Raw genomic sequence first — 17,299 nt, 5'->3', positions numbered from 1 at the left:
TCTTTCCTATTATATTACTGTTCATGGATAATTTATATCACTTAACCCCTCATTAATGGAAAGCATATTTCTGTATAATATGTTTAGTGTATAGAGGGAATTAAAGAATGTATTACTTTGTTTTGTCATCAGTCATAACATTTAGTTTTTTAAAACATTGCCTATAACAATATTTATGTAAAGTATATCACTCACGTGATCTACTGTGGCTGGCATATTCAGTGTTTCTGGAGCATTGCTCTCCAGTATCTTAACTACAACTCCAGATATACAGATTGGCCTATAATTTGTTGCCCTAGCTTTATCACCACCTTTGTGAAGCAGAACAATTTTGTATACAGCAACCACTTATCTATGATACATGGTTGTACTCAACTTAAATGGATTCATAACTCGAATCCATAAGTCGAGGACTTACCATATAATATTTACATGTGAAATTCTTATATTAAATATATCACAGAAGAAACTGTTATACTAACAAATCATTTTGCATTATATGTTGTTAAAGAAAATCAACTGGGAGAGAAGGAAAAAAAAAAGCGCAAAATACAAAAAATGATTTGTCGTCGTCCGGTAGCATCCTCTAGCAAGAGGGTTGCAGGAGATGAGAAGCTCTTCTCATCAATAAAAAAATAATTATTTATCATTATTCATCCTGACTTCATAAAGTTATTATTATTATTATATAACACCCCAAGGAGTCCAAAGACTCATCAAGGGAGGGTACCTACTCTAAAACTATGTCTCCACTCAATTCTCAAACTACAAGGATGGTCTGAAATGTTTTCTTGGCCTCGACCATGGATGACAACACACTATCGGCAAGATATTTTTTTCCAAGTTGGTACATCTGTCATAAGCATCCATGTGAAATTGTAAAAATAATTTTGGAATTATAAATTCGTTTTTTCATTGTTAGGCTGAGAACTTTTCAGACCACACTCGTACAAATATCAAGTAGTTTGTTTTATACAGCTGCTTGAAGCATAAGTGTTGTCTGTATCCCTTGAAATGAATAAAATTGAGTATCGTACAGTTATAAAATTCTTTGTAAAAGAAGGTTTAACGTCAAAAGAAATTCATTCGAAGTTGATAAAAGTTTATGGGCACTCTTCTCCTTCGTTTTCCACAATTAAGAAATGGGCTGCCGAGTTTAAACATAGCCGTACCAGCCTTGAAGATGATCCACGTGAAGAACATTCAAAAAGTGTAACAACACCAGAAATCGTTGATCAAGTGCATGATATAGTATTGAATGACCAGCGAGTCAAAGTGCATGAAATTGCTGAAACTAGGCATTTCAAAAGAACGTATAGGATATATTTAGCATGAAGAATTGCAAATAAAAAAGCTTTGCGGATGGGAGTCGTGCTTGCTCACAGCAGATCAAAAACGCATTCACATGAAAATCTCTGAACAGTGCTTGGAGCATTTTAACAAGAATAAAACTGATTTTGTGCATCGATTTATTACTATGGACGAGACTTGGATTCACCACTGGTTGTTCAGCGCCAAAGAAGACAAACTCAGTTTTGGGATGGTGAAGGCATTTTGTTTATTAATTATCTAAAAAAGGGTAAAATAATAACCAGGGAATATTATTCCGATCTTTTAACCAGACTAGACAAAAAAATTCATGAGAGAAGACCTGGTTTGCAGAAGAAAAAAAAATTATCTTTCATCAGGACAATGTGCCTGCCCACAAAGGTGTTTTGGTAATGGGAAAATTAAGGGATCTGCACTATGAATTGTTGGAACATCCACCGTATTCCCCAGATTTGGCTCCCTCTGACTTCTATCTCTTCCCAAAACCAAAAATCTTCCTCAATGGTCAGTGTTTTTCTTCAAATCAAGACGTGATTGCAGCTGTAGAGGGGTATTTTGCAGATCTTACTGAGAACCACTACAGGGACAGGATAATGGCGCCGGAGCATTGCTGGAATAAATGTATTAGTCTTAAGGGAGATCATGTTGAAAATAAAAATAATTTTGAAAGTATAAATTCGATTTTTCATTGTTAGGCTGAGAACTTTTCAGACCACACTCGTACAAATCATCATCTACACCAACACCATCTACTACCCACTATTACTACTAGTATTTTCAGACAATCACAAACTTCATGCCCGTGGTGGGATTCGAACCTGCAGCCTTTTGGCTGGAGAGCTGGTATGCTAACCACTCAACCAACCAGGCCGGCACTTACACTTAAAAGTTACACTTGGTTACCATTCTTTTATGTATTATCTCTGGGACTTTCTGTGTTGCATCTAGTAATAATTATGTTCATCTTTCCTAGTACCTTTTCTCTATTTTAATGTTGCAATAAAACTTTTCTCCCTGTTCTTTGCAAACAGATGCAAGATTTTCAGGGAAATAGTTCAGATAAGGTAAAAAATGTAATGAACTCTCAAGCCCATACTCATATCCAACTGTCTAATTTTGATAGAGTTCTTGTTATATACTAAAACTGGTTAATAAGTTTATTAAATTCAGTTCAAGTACCCCCCCCCCCCCCAACATCCCTTATTATTTTGTAACTGTTCATCCAAATTCAATTACCTACAAAATATTCCTTCATTTTGTTTTATAGCAATAATGATTTTCCTCAACAGATATTTACAAAGGATTTTAGGAACAGTTTCATTAAGCTCAGTTTATGTGAAGTGAATCGTGTTTTTTTTTCTGATCCAAAAGCATTTAACTTGCAAGATGAATGTTTTTGAAACCTGGTATCAGTATGACGCTCATCAAGGTCACCACTTCTATATCAAAGTTGATTAAGTATTATGCTCTGAGAGAGAGTAACTTCATGGCCGAATGTAGAAACAATTTCATAGTTTCTACATTCGGCTTTGAAATAATGCAGGATTTAATATCCACTTGATTTATATAATTTTGCATCACCGAACTGAAGCCTTTTGGCTCTTTATTTTTAGTAAATACTTTAAGAAAACTGTTATTTGAAAACATTCAGAAAATTAGAATGATTTTTAACATGGTTCAAAATATTAGAATAATGCAAAAATAAATGCGCAAAAATTACTGTCAATGGGATATAACATGAAAATTAGTACTTTGTAGCATCCACCTTAGCTTTTATGACCGTTCATAAACAGTTGGGCACATTATTTACTAGCGGTTCACAATCTTTTTTTTTTTTTTTTTTTATCAAAACATCCCCATATGGTCTGCAGACTAGAAACAAGTTCATTTTTGTCTCTTGGGAGAACTTCTTGAAGACATTTCTTCATAATTCCCCACAAATTCTCAATGAGGTTTAAATCTCGCAAGTTTGTCAGCCAAGGAATTACAATGATTTGCCTTTCTTTGACATCTAGTAGTGGTTTTGGGAGTGTGACAAGAAGCTGAATCTTGTTGGAAAAGGAAATCACCAATCTGCTGGCCTGGCTGGTTAGCTTATCCGCTCTCCAGGCAAAAGGCTGTGGATTAGAATCCCGTCGTGGGCATGGATGTTTGCAATTGTCTGTGAAAATACTAGTGGTTGTGGTAGGCAGTAGAATGGCGTTGGTGTAGTTGACGATGACAGTGTAGTTGCGGTTCACTGTAATTGGATTGAGTGGTAGAAATGAAGAGTTCTAGAGGGTGCCCTCCCTCGATAAGTCTTTGGACTCCTTGGAGGTGTCATGTAATAATAATAATAATGTGCTCAAGAATTTCTTGGTGCACTTTGGAATTGACTCTTTTGTACACAACACACAGCCTACCTGGACCTTCTGCAGTCATACAAGTCCACACCATGACAGAGGTTGCAAATTTCACATTTCATTCATTCTTTATCAAATGCATCTTATTTAAGATGCCAATCAAGTATCCCTTGATGACCATGGGACACACAAAACATACTTTCATTGCTAAAAAGTACCGTTTTCTAGTCCTCTTTACCCCACAACAGTCTTTACTTACACCATCGCACTCTAGCTGCCTTCTGCTTGGAAGTCATAAACAGCGCACACGATTTAAAACCCAATTTGTGAAGTCATCTCAATGTCTTAGGCACATTCACATCTAGTTCTTTCCATCTCCTGTGAAAATACCTTATATTTCAGAAGCAGTGTTTCTTCGTGATATTCAACCTCCTCATCTCTTGATACTTCAGTATTACCTTACAACTTCTAATGCAGTAATTATTTTGAAAACTCCAGTTATTAGAATACTGTCTCAATACTTTACTCAAGCTTCCTTGAGAACATTTCAATTCCTTAGCTATAAGGAATTTCAAAAAAGCTAAGAAATGAAAAATTGAGTTTGGCCTTTTTTTTGTGTAAAGACACCATACAAAACTTCTTAGCTTCTGATATGTCACTCGTTGTACCGATGTTAAGCAAATGATTAACTGAAATCTACGTTTTTCCTTCTTTCACTCATATTTTGTTTTTCTATTATTTATTCTTATAAGTATGCATATGTACCTGCTTCCCCCCCTTCTGACCCAGATAATATGTATTGTCGCCACACCCTCTCCCCAAGAAAACAGTTTCTTGAATTCTATGTATACCTTGCGACAAATACCTTCCGAAAAAGTCTGAAACTGAATAGTTTGCAGGCTCAGCTACATTATGGTATCAGACAATCAGAATTAGAGGAGAAGCAAGAAGTGTTCTGACTCTGAAGCTGCAGAATCAGAATAAAAATTGTACAAGAACTGTAGAAAAGTTTATGGTCACGACTTGAAAGATTTTGTTCTACCTCACCATTCCAGCAAATCTCTCACTAGTTCAGTGTCAGCCTGAGTAGAGTACAGTTATCTAATATATCACAGTCACATGTTCAAGCTGGTAAAATGGACAAAAGATAATGGATGTCAGTTCAATGTGGAAAAGTGTAAAGTCATGCATTTTGGGATTAAAAGATTACCAACTGTGTACTACATTGATGGAAAGGTACTCCAAGAGATTGATGAGACTAGGGACTTAGGGGTGTTGGTAGATAGGGAGATGAAGTTCAGAGGACACATTGCTAAGGTGTCCAAGATTGCACATAGGATTACTTGGTTGTTGAGGAAAACACTGACATCCAGAGATAAAGAGGTTATTATTCCCCTTTATAAAGTGTTGATACTTCCACATTTGGATTACTGTGCTCAGGTCTGGTCACCTGGATTCCTTGGAGATGAGGAGGCTGTGGAGAGGGTTCAGAGAAGAGTGACTAAGTTGGTGAGTGATGTAAAAAATGCTCCCTACATTGATAGATTGAGAGCTTGTGGACTGCAGAGATTGGTTGATAGGAGAAGAAGAGGGGATATGATAGAAACATTTAAATTACTGAAAGGTTTTTATAGGATTGATGCAGAGGAAATGTTTCAGCTGTGTGATAGTGATGGAAGAACAAGAGGTAATCCCTGGAAATTAAAGAAGAGTGTGGTTAACAAAGGTGTCAGAAAAAGGTTTTTTGCCTGGAGGGTGGTGAATGAGCGGAATTCATTGCCTGACTTAGTTGTGAGCTCTTCGTCTGTAAATGAATTCAAGAAGAGATATGACAGATATTGTTTTGCTAGTTTGAGTCTCCCACGATGAGTCTACTGACTCCATGGAGATACCCGTAATAATAATCTTTTGCTTATAAGCTTTTGTTAATGCTAAGGCTAATTTTTCTCCCATGTAATTACCAGTGTTGAAGCAATTTATTAACTTTTAGGGAGAAGATGAAGTTCACCCACTGGGAGACTGCCAATCTGCTTATTGGAGGCTTGAAGTATCAAGAAAAAATTCTGTGTTTGGTCTCTAGAGTAAGATTTCTGAATTATGTAAAAATTAAATATAAAAAACAAAATAATTTAAAAATAAAAAAGCAGTCCACATATTGTACTAATGGACTATACTTGTCACACAAAACAAACCTACTTGTGTGTGTGTGTGTGTGCGCGCGCATGCATGCACGTTTTTATAAATCAAAAACGCATAATTTTATCAGTAATTGATCATGATCGTTTTCAGTTTCAACACTTATATAGTGTGGCACAAAAAAAAACAACTGAACTTTGACACCTGTTTACTCCGTTGTAGTTATTCAATTCCTTTTTTTTTTTTTTTTTGCACCATACAGTATATCTGGAATTTCTCATGAAAAAAAATTGAAGATTAAAAACTCTCAATAAAATAAAACCATAGGTTAAAATATATATTTAGCTACACTAGTGGGTTTTCTGAATTCTGACTGGCTCCAAAATTGCCAAGTATGTCAACAGGGCAGGGCTGGTGATGTCGTATGACACAGTGCCAACAGAATAAATTGATTACTGTCAACAAAGCATTTATTTTATATTCGAGTGTCATGATTAGTTTGTTACCTTGCGGTACATTTAAATGCTCTTAAAGGATAATAAAATGCTCGCATATCCTATCCTCACATTGGTCATATTTCATCGTGACAAAATTAATAATAATCAGCAAAGCAAGCATTTTTGATGCAATAAGGCAGGGATAAAACAGAGGAAATTATTTATCACATAAAACATACCACAGAATCATTTTAATAATTTAAATGAAATTATAATCAAAATTAAACTCCCTTTCTGTTTAGATCTCAAACAATAATCCTCCCTTGTCATGGATAAGCAGACAATTGATTTCATAAAGACTTGATTATGGTATCTACTGAACAGGTTACTCAGAAAATAAGAATTACTGAGTTGTGCTTTGCCACTGCTACTGGCTCTTAAAAATACAGACTTTTTATAATTGTAAAAGCAGTCTTCATTGAGTATATGCAGAAATAAAGTCTCTCTCTAATAATAATAATAATAACAACAAGAAATTATAAAATGGAGCAAAACTCACAGTAAACTTATTTGTAGAGTTTTCACCTAAATTTCACAAACATCTTCAAGTACACAAAAAATAGATCAGCAATTAAACAATAACAAAAAATTCTAAAAAGTACCACCATAGTAGCTAATGTAAGACAATCAAAACAATGAATATTTTCCATTAACACAGGTTGAGCTGATTGTTTTATCAAAAGGACATAACTTTGTCATTTCTCCCAAAGAGAAATGGCAAAGTTATTTCCTAAACAGTAACAGGATTGATTCAGTTTGAATATGCAAAAACTATTTTCAATGCTAAACCTCCTTGAGTTCTAATATTTCTTCATCTGAATTTAAAGATCTGAAGTCTTTAAAGAAAAACAACAATTTTATTATTACCAAAGTGGTCAAAGGAAAGCCTGTTGTTATTAAAGATAAGAGAGAGAATATGATAGAAAAATGTCACTATTTCTTAAAGACTATTCTACGTATAGACCTCTCTCATCTGATCCTACTAGCAGCCAGATGAACAGGCTTAATTCTTATTGATAATATTTGGGATGAAGATTAAAGGAAAAACTTAAGCCTTCTGAAACTTGTCTATCTACATTATATATATTGTTTACCTAAAGTTCACAAACCTAGTATTTCACATTAAGACCAGTTGTTAACTGAATAGGGCTCTCCCATTTATAAGTAATCAAAATACCTATCTAATGATCTTCATCTAGGCCCTTCTGACATAACGATCAGCATAGATATGTCTTTTTACTAATATTCTTATACTGGACATCATTGAATACTCCACCAGAATTTTCATCAGACATCATAAAACTATTTGATTTTATTATACACTTTTTTATTATTCACTTTTAAAAACAAATTATATCAACAGCTATGGATAGTCCTATTTCTCTAACCACTGCTAACTTCATGGAACACTTTGAACAACATATCTTCGAAAATATTTCTTTTAGTCGAAACAATGGCACAGATATGTGGATGACATTTTTGCAATTTGGAATAGCTTTTCCTCTGGGTTACAGAGTTTCTTTCCAAAATAAATGTAATCCATTCTAGGATCCAATTCACCTCAGAAAAAGAAGTAGATAACTAAATAGCCTTTTTTAGATCTATTAATTCTATGTCAATCAGATAACAGCTTACAATTGTCAGTTAGTCAGAAGAAGATTCATACAGGACTGGATGCTATATATACATATATATATATATATAGCATCCAGTCCTGTACACACACACACACACACACACACACACACACACACACACACACACACACACACACACACACACACACACACATATATGCTGAATGTCACCACTATTCTAGTCAAAAGGCTGGGACTGTTGATTAAGAGATAATTTAACGAAACCTCTCATGGCACAAGTAACAGGGAAAAAATGCAAGGAATAAGTAATACTATTTATTTAAAGCCATATATTTCAGCCTGAATATCACAGGCCATTATCAATGGCAACATTAGTTAATAACAAAGTAGAATGCAAACAATGGATTGATTTGAAAGAGACATGTCATGTTATACATAAAACAATTCAATGGGATAACTGAGGAAGCACTGCAATATTAATTATTCATTATTATTATCACCCAAAACAAGCCTTAAAGTACAAGCCATTAGGAAAAAGAAAACCGGGAAGTCCTCTTAAACGATGACTTCTAAGGCCAGAACAGGCCATGCTAGGCCTAAATTCTTGATACGTATGATGATGATGATGATGACCCAAAATCCCATGAAGTCAAAGACTCATCTAGGAGGTGTTAGCTATTTAAAAAAGCACTGAGGCCTTACTTCACTGTCTGAACTTAAACTAGAACAACTGCCTCTCTCTCTATCTAAGATATGGGAAAGTCTTATTTTAATCACATATCTATATCTATATATATATATATTTAAATAGCTAATGAATAACAATTATTGCAACATTTGATCAGTTATAATGTTGGGTTATTTTATGTATAACAACACATGGCTGTTACTTTTTCAAATCGATCTATTGTTTGCATTCTACTTTGTAATTAACTATTGTCACCATTGTTGACTGCAATATTCAGGATGAAATATATGGCCTTAAATAGTATTCCTTGTGTTTTTTGTGTTAATTTTTTTTAAAAAAATTGTTGGGACTATTAAGCTTGTATTACATCACGCTCATTTTTTATGTTATTCTAATTATTTTTTAAAGAAAGAATTACATGTTAAATCCACCTTCTTATGAAATGGATTTAATGATTTATTTATCAAAAAAAGCATTTAACAGTTTTAGAATCTCTGCCTCTTCTACTACAGAAGAAATAACTCACATTCTTATTCCTTAGGTTCAAATTAATGGACATGAGCAGGGCAAGGAAAAGAAAAAGAATAAAAATAAACAAAATTTTTTTAAAATTCTAACATGGATAATTGTTTAAAGATAGTCATCTATCTTTACTACTACTATTTTATCATTATTATATAACATTTCCAACACTAAACACAAAGTGATTTGCTCATTGCAATGAGTAAAATGAAGATCAAAGGCAACAGATGTGTAATATATGATCCACTCAAGCATGATCATCTAACCTTTCCTCTCCATGTGATGAACCCAATCCTGAAACCTGAGTAACCCAAGTTGAGAATCTTGTTCAGGTACAAAGAAGATGGAGACTAAGAGCAAGTTTGGAAGTGCTAAGGTGGCAGCCCACCACCAAACTTGGCTGCAGATAGCTGGTAACCAACCCAGCTGATTTTTTTTTTTCCTTTGCCAAAATATCAGGTTATAAGAAACCAAGCTATCACTCTGGAAAACCACTATGACAGTTTAATGGACATGAGCAGGGCAAGGAAAAGAATAAAAATAAAAAACAAGAATATCTGGAATGTTGCTACTTGGAGTATCAGACATATTCATTACAAGTACCAAGATCTAGACAAAACTCTTACAGAAAGAAATATCAAATTAACAGTAATAGCAGAAAGAACAAAAAAAAAAAAAAAGTTCAGATGAAACAGATAATTCCACCTATATCCACATTGGAGTTTCCAAAGAAGAAGAAGAAGCAAAAGGAGTAATGATTTTTATTCATAAACCAATTAGAAAAAAATATCACACATTATTAATAATGGAGTGAGAGAATTCTAGCACTAATACAAATTTTCATAAACTTATTTTAGCGGTATTACAATACCGAACAAACTAAATTATAAAAAAGATGTTTATTGATTGGTTTATATTTTGCTGGATTTCAAAGCAGCATCTTCAGAGCACATGACATGTTACAGTTAACACATAACAATGAGAAAGTGAAACAATTCAAGTTGTAATGGAGACAAAAGATCTAAACTCTTAATGTTGTAAAAAAAAAGAAGTATTATAATTATGTAGGAGTTGATCTTAAGATAACAGTCTCCCATACAGGTTAAGAGTGTTCAGCCATACTTGTTCAGGTTAAGAGAATGCTTCACAGCTTATAGCTGACTCAAAAAATAAACTTTCTCACATGTAACGACTTCTATATAGCATGATAGCTTTCTTCTATCTTATCCTGTGTGAAGGGATGTCCAAAGAGTGGACACTCGTCTATTATATTAAGATTATAAATAAGTCATGGATTCCTATTATTAGTGTCTATGCCCCAGTAAAAGGAATAACAAGGAAAAACAAATGCCCTTAAGTCTCTTTCAATGAAAATACAAGTGGACCAATTCTCGGTTCAATGTGGATATGGCCTTTTGTCTATGGGAAAGCTGACAGCCTCTTAAAATTATGCTCTGAGATAGAAAGACCTTCAATGTGATTTCCTATTAAGTCATGTGGAGAGTTCATAACATTCTTATCTGACATCATTATGCTCTGCTTCTTCTAGAACTTCTCGCACATCATTATCAATGGTACTTATATTTACATATCATTTTAGAATAAGGTGCCTCAATATCTCTGGAAACTTTGTAATACAAAATGGTATTGAAGGACCTTAGTTCACACTTTATATGCAAAGATGTACTTGAAAACACCATTTTTTTTTTTTTAAATCATTAACTAAACATTTACCTGATGAGGTTGATTTCGCCAAGAATCAAACTCTTCATCCTTTCCTATATCTTTTGGGCCATTAGATACTATTAGAAAAAATGAAAATTCAGAAATTTACAATGAAATAAGCAATATTATGCATGTTTCGATCTTAATTTATGAAATTATATGTTACATAATTCCATGATATATACTAAAATAGAACAACTTAAATTTATTTATGGAAATATCTACATGTTTTTAGAATGGGTAACTTCCTGATGTAATCTATCCTAAAATCTGGCAGGAGTGGAACTTAGTGAAAATAAAAAGGTGCACATGAATCATGTGCACCTCTATGGAATATTGGTGCACAACAAAACATAAGTGGTCAGTTTATTAGTTACACCTACATAATGATGAGTAGCACTTCTTTAATTCTCTGAACAACATGAACTCATTGAGGCATGAATCCAGTGGAAGTGCTGAAAGCATCTCACAGGAAGTCTGTAAAATTTCAGCAAATATGATAAAGTTACTGTAAGACCAAAATAACTTTGAAGTTGCAAAACCAAAGTTATTGGGACCTGAAAGGCTATATCTCATTGATGACATGGGATATAGCCTTAACATTGTGTTCCTTTACTGACTACTATTATTACATTTCACTGCCATTGCACTAACCGTATGATTCTTGTAACTGTCCTAGGACTTCTCATACCAACATCACAGAAGATCAACTGGATGGTGACACTTGTTGGCACAATGTTATGCATTAACAGTCTAACACTGGGAAAAAAAAAAGAAGTTCAGCACAATACTTGTATAAGCACCAACTACAATACTCCATTCAAAGTTTACTGGTCTGTTGTATCACAATAAACTGTGTGCGCACACAAGCATACACAAAATAAAGCCTGAAACACAGAAATTAAAGTGTAATTTAACTAAGTGTTGAATTACATAGTCAAAATACGTAGGAACTGTAGCTAGTAAATTGGATTCTCGGTGTCATCCACATTTTGCAAGTGAATCCATCCATGTGTAAGCTATTCCTTCCAGATGAATGTAATTTACAGATTTGGAGTATTTAATGGCATGCTCTCTATTAGCTTGTCTAATATTAGATGTTGGGTATAATAACCAGTTTATTTGATTAGGATTGTAATCACTATTAATGAAATAATTGAAAATGTATACTAATTCTTTTTGAAATAAAATGTCATTTAATCAAACAGCTCTAGCTCTATGTGGATGATATAAGACAAACAAACATCTGGAAGTCTGGTAATTGAAGTGTCTAAAAATGGCAAGCAGGAGTCATTTTTAAGTTCAAAGGTAAATTTTTTTCTAGGGAGTTCATTAAATGCACCAAAGAATGTCTAAAGAGTTGTGGCCATGTGGCAAGATAGGAAACGCATTATCTTCAATACAGTGCAACCAGAGGGAGAGTTTTTAGCGAGGAATAGGTTAATTCATTTTCTTCAAAATTTTCCATGAAAAAATTTGCAAGTAATGGCAAAAAGAGGAGTCAACTGCCATTCCTTCAATATGAAGATAAATTTTATTATGCCAAACAGAATAACCTAATTGCATCACAAAGCAAAAGAGAATGTTACCATCAGGAGAGAAGATTTAATTAAATTTAATGTTTCATTAAGTGGGATATGTTCATAAACTAGGAGGTGAGATTCTTTTAGTTTCAATTTTTTTGGTTAACAATTTGAAATTTGAATTGAAATTTTCCAATATGGTAGCATAGTGCTACTTCACCCCCCCCCCCCCACCAGCCATATGGCTGAGAGAATAGAATAGAAAATTTGAAATTAACACCATAATAAAGATAGCCCTATGTAGAATATAGCTAAATAATTGGTGTAAACATTAACACAATACGAGACATTTGTTGTTTATGCTTTGGTTGCATATGCTGGTGCCAAAAGAAGCTTTCTTGCTATCTCACTCAAAATGGCCAATATATTCTCATCAGTTCTTTTTTATTTATTTATTTTTTTAATTTTTTTTTGGGAGTGCAGATGATTCTACTTTTGAATTGATGACAATATAGCAGTAGATGAAGAGGTGATATCATACACTGCCATAGTTTACTCATATTTTTCTTTTCATCACTTGCTATTTAAATATCATATTCAGATTTCTCTAATTAGCACACTCTTTAATATAATCAGTTTTGCCTGACCTGAAAAATGCAAGCTTAAATCTTGGATGTTGAAAGTTTATTTTTCACTTGGTTAGAGTATAATAAATTTAGTTTAATCCTTTATCCAAGTGTGAGCAAACAAAGTTTTCGCCTGAAAGTATCTTCAGGACTGGAGTAAGGTGGTACAACACCAGGGCGTTGTACCACCTTACTCCAGTCCTGAAGATACTTTCAGGTACAAACTTTGTTTGCTCACACTTGGATAAAGGATTAAACTAAATTTATTATAAATCTTGGATCTAATATTATAGCAATAACAATATTTATTTTCTGAATAAAACACCAAATCTGTTAATTTCATCACAATGAAAGGTTTCCATTGTTCCTATCAAAAAGTGTTATATTAATCTTAAATACATTTTTATATAATTAGTTGGGACTTCTAAAATTTAAGCAACATTTGAACTCATTTTGGTAATTTCCTAAAAAGGCTTCAATAATTAATACTTTTTTCCATTAAAGACCACTGATTTTGGTTTAATGTATTTTAATTATTGTCAATTGCATAAATATTTAACACTCCTTTATGTTCTTGTATTAATTGCAGCATATCAAAAGTAGTTCTACCCAGTAAGTGCATGTTGAACTAATTTTATATGGCTGACATTTAATTTGGTTTGAATATCTTTTAATTTTGAGCACGCAGCAAATGAATAGTCAAAATGTGTGGTAGAGAATGTAGAGGAAGCAGTAATGATAGTGCACAAAATATAAATGAGAGTTTGAAGGAAGTTGTCGAAAGTAATAATAATGTCGATGATGAGATGCTAGTGCGGAAAGAAATTACGCACTTTAAATTACGTGGACTCCTTCACAGGATAAAAAGTGAGCTCGAGCGACTGAAGAAATGATTGGCATGTGGTACAGAAGGACGAAGAATGAAAGAAAGAGTGAATGGGAAAAGCATAAAAGTGTGAGAAAAAAGAGATAGTATTGTATGGGGGGAGAGGTTTCGATGATAAGAGGTATATTTAATGTGAAAGTGAAAAATCATGTTTTCCAAGTGCAAAGATAAAGGATGCTGGTGATGCTGTAAGTATGCACAAGAATGAAGCGAGCAAGTTAATTGTTTTGGTTGGCACAAATGAGTTAGGTGAGAAATATGCAATGGAGAAGATATGAAAGAGTTGTTAATTGATGCAAAAATGAAGAGTTAGAAAGTAAAGATTGCGAGTCCGCTGCCTCGGTATGATAGGCCAGAACTGAGAAGAAGGGCCATGATTGCCAATGAGAAGATTGTGCAGGAGGAATAGTGTGAAGTTTATTGATGGACGGAAGGACTTATACCCTCAGTACTTTCAAAAGTGATGGAGAAAGCTATCAACAATCAGCTTCTTGATCACCAATATGGATTCCATCATTTTCATTCTACAGTTGACTTCCTAGCTAATCCCCCTATCTTTGGACTCAGGCAATGAAAAAATTTTGAGAAACTCTTGTTATTGCTCTTGATATATCTAAGGCATTTGATCATGTCTGGCTCTAAGGCCTCCTGAACAAACTGCCATCTTATGGCTTCCCTTCTACACTCTGTGACTGGATTGCTAGCTTTCTCACTGGTCATTCATTGTGTCATGGTGGATACTTTCCTCTCATCAGATTTCCCTATTTCAAAAGTGATGGAGAAGGTAATCAACAACCAGCTTCTGTATTCTCAATTACACTTTTTCTCCTTGACATCAATGACCTCCTTTCTCTGAGTTTAAATCCTACTCATAGCTTCACCAACGACAGTACTCTTCAGCATTCGATGAAGAGTACTGACCACCTCAACATCCTGAAATGAGGCGAAGACTACTTAGTAAATTTCAATGCCAAAAAAACGCAAGCCAGGTTATTACCCACAAGAAAAATCCTACCTTTTCCCTTCTGATATTTTATGATGTTCCAGTTTCCTTTCGAGATCAACTTTTTTTTCTTACGTTGACTGTCACATCCAGTCTATCTTGACACAAACATATTACTCACATTGCCTCTTTAGCCTCTAAAAGGATTGGTGTTCTTTTCCATTGTAAACACTACTTCTCTTCCACTCAACTACTAATGTTTCATAAGTTTCAGATCTGTTCAACTTTGGAGTACTATTCCTACATTTGGGATGGCCTAAAACCTCTAAGGATTCCTGATGATATTCAGAAGAGAGCAATCTGCTTAACAGATGACCCTTCTCTCACTGACTCACTTTATCATAGGCACTGTGCCTGTTCTACTGGTGCTTATATGGTACTCCTCTGAACTGGCTGCTAAGCACAATACTAGAGCAGCCACTGGCCCACACCCAATTAATTTCTCATCAGCTTCCTTCATTCCATCCACTTCTATTCTTTGGAACAATCTTCCCCATACTCTTTTTCCCACGGAGTACAAACTCTCACTCTTTAAGAAAGATATCAACAGGCTATGTTTTTCTCCTTAACACCAATCCACACATGGCACTGTAGTGTTATAGGTCTTGTGAACATTCATGTGTGGAGTCAACAATTTTTTTTTTTTTTTTTTTTGCAAAAATCAAAGGTGAGAATTTCTAATAAAGGACCAAGATCATCCATATGGTTCTTAACCTGGGGTGTGTGCACCCCTGGGGGTGCAAGAAAGCATTTCCAGGGGTGCGAGAAACTAGCAAACACTACGTCGACTTTTGGGACCCCTACTCCTACCCTCTCTACCTTTGCCTCAGCGCATCACACTTACCAGCACATGCAGTACAATAAGAAACTGGTTGATATGCGCACGTGTTCACATACTCTGAGTACGAACATTAATGAGGTGGTTTGATGCAGAAATTAATACTAATTTTCTTTAATTTACCAACATTAATCAGTGACTAAAGTCCATACCGGATACAATCAATTGATTACATAAAGGTTTTCTGCAAATTTTAAAAAATTATAATTATTATTTTATCGATTGTAGTAAACCTCATTATATCGAAAACACGCCAATGGAAAGATGATTATGTTGCTTATGGATGATTCACTTGTACAACAAAAAAAGATGGTAAGCAACGACCACAATGTATTTTATGTTGCAAAATATTTTCAAACTCCAATCTTAAACCGTCAAAGTTGTTAGAACATTTCAACAATCAGCATGGTGGTGAATTTGCAGGACATAAGCCCTTGTTAGAAGCTTCTTATCAAGTGGCATATCTGTGTGCTAAGAAAAGAAAAGGTCATACAATAGCTGAGGATTTGGTAAAACCATGTGCACTTGAAATTGCAAAAATTTATTGGGTTAAGCATAAAGGAAAATTCAGCAGATTCCGTTATCGAACAATGTGATTCGATCGTGCATTCAAGATCTGTGTTGATATTTTACTGCAGGTAGTAGAAGATATCAAAGCCATTACTCTAAAAGTGAGTATTCAACTGGACGAGTCAACTGATGTTGATAATTGGAGTCAGTTGTTGCTATTTGTGCGATACATTAAGAAAAAGAAATGTTGGAAGAATTTTTATTTTGTGAGCAACTGGAATTGACGACAAAAGGGATTGATGTTTTCAATCATATTAAAAACTTATTTTTGAAACATCAAATGCCCATGAATGTGATAGGCTCAATTTGCACTGATGGTGCCACTGCAACGCTGGGCAAAAATTCTGGATTTTTTTCATATATCAAGACAGAAATACCGCAAGTTACAATAACAAACTGCATGTTGCACCATCATGCACTTGCATCGAAAGCTTTGCCAGAAATTTAAAACAACACTTAACTACTGCAGTAAATGTAGTAAAGTATTATACGATATATGAAAGATACGATGATTAAGCGATCGCTTAATCATCGTATCTTTCATGCTTTGTGTGAAGAAATCGGTGCTGTTCATACTGTGCTTCTTTATCACACTGAAGTACGGTGGCTCTCCAAGGGCTGCATGCTAAGCAGAGTTTTTGAATTGAGCGAGGAAATTATAAAGTTTCTTACTAACCAAAATTGTGATTTAGTTAAAGCTTTTAAAAAAGAGAAGCAATATTTTGACTAGCCTACTTAGCAGATATATTTAGCCACCTGAATGAATTAAACACATCAATACAAGGATTTGGTAAGAACATAATAACAGCTAGTGAAAAATTATCTTCATTTATTGAAAAACTAAAAATTTGGAAACGTCGAGTTGAAAATGGGAATTTTGCAAACTTTCCTTTGCTTGATTCAGTCGTTCTGGAAAATGAGAAAATAATAATTATACCTGAAATTGCAATACACCTCTAACAATTGAGTGAATCATTTCATGGATACTTTACCACGGGAAATATTAGCAAAGTTCA

At 34.2% G+C, this 17,299-nt stretch overlaps 1 protein-coding gene across 1 annotated transcript in view; it reads right to left on the bottom strand.

The window, feature by feature from the left end:
* The window catches only part of LOC150107480 (YTH domain-containing family protein 1-like), a 171,688-nt gene that overhangs the window by 67,772 nt on the left and 86,617 nt on the right, over window positions 1-17,299 (bottom strand). Inside the window, exon 3 of the mRNA XM_090391892.1 lies at window positions 10,847-10,914. Coding sequence (XP_090248018.1) covers window positions 10,847-10,914 — 68 coding nt within the window. The remainder of the gene's footprint in view (window positions 1-10,846; window positions 10,915-17,299) is intronic.

Source organism: Typopeltis vanoorti, chromosome 4 (assembly GCF_054136105.1).
Source record: "Typopeltis vanoorti isolate ZY-2024b chromosome 4, IOZ_Tvanoo_1.0, whole genome shotgun sequence".
Classification (NCBI taxonomy): Eukaryota; Metazoa; Arthropoda; class Arachnida; order Uropygi; family Thelyphonidae; genus Typopeltis; species Typopeltis vanoorti.
Note: the sequence above shows the minus strand (reverse complement) of the source record. Positions and strands in the feature narration are given on the sequence as shown.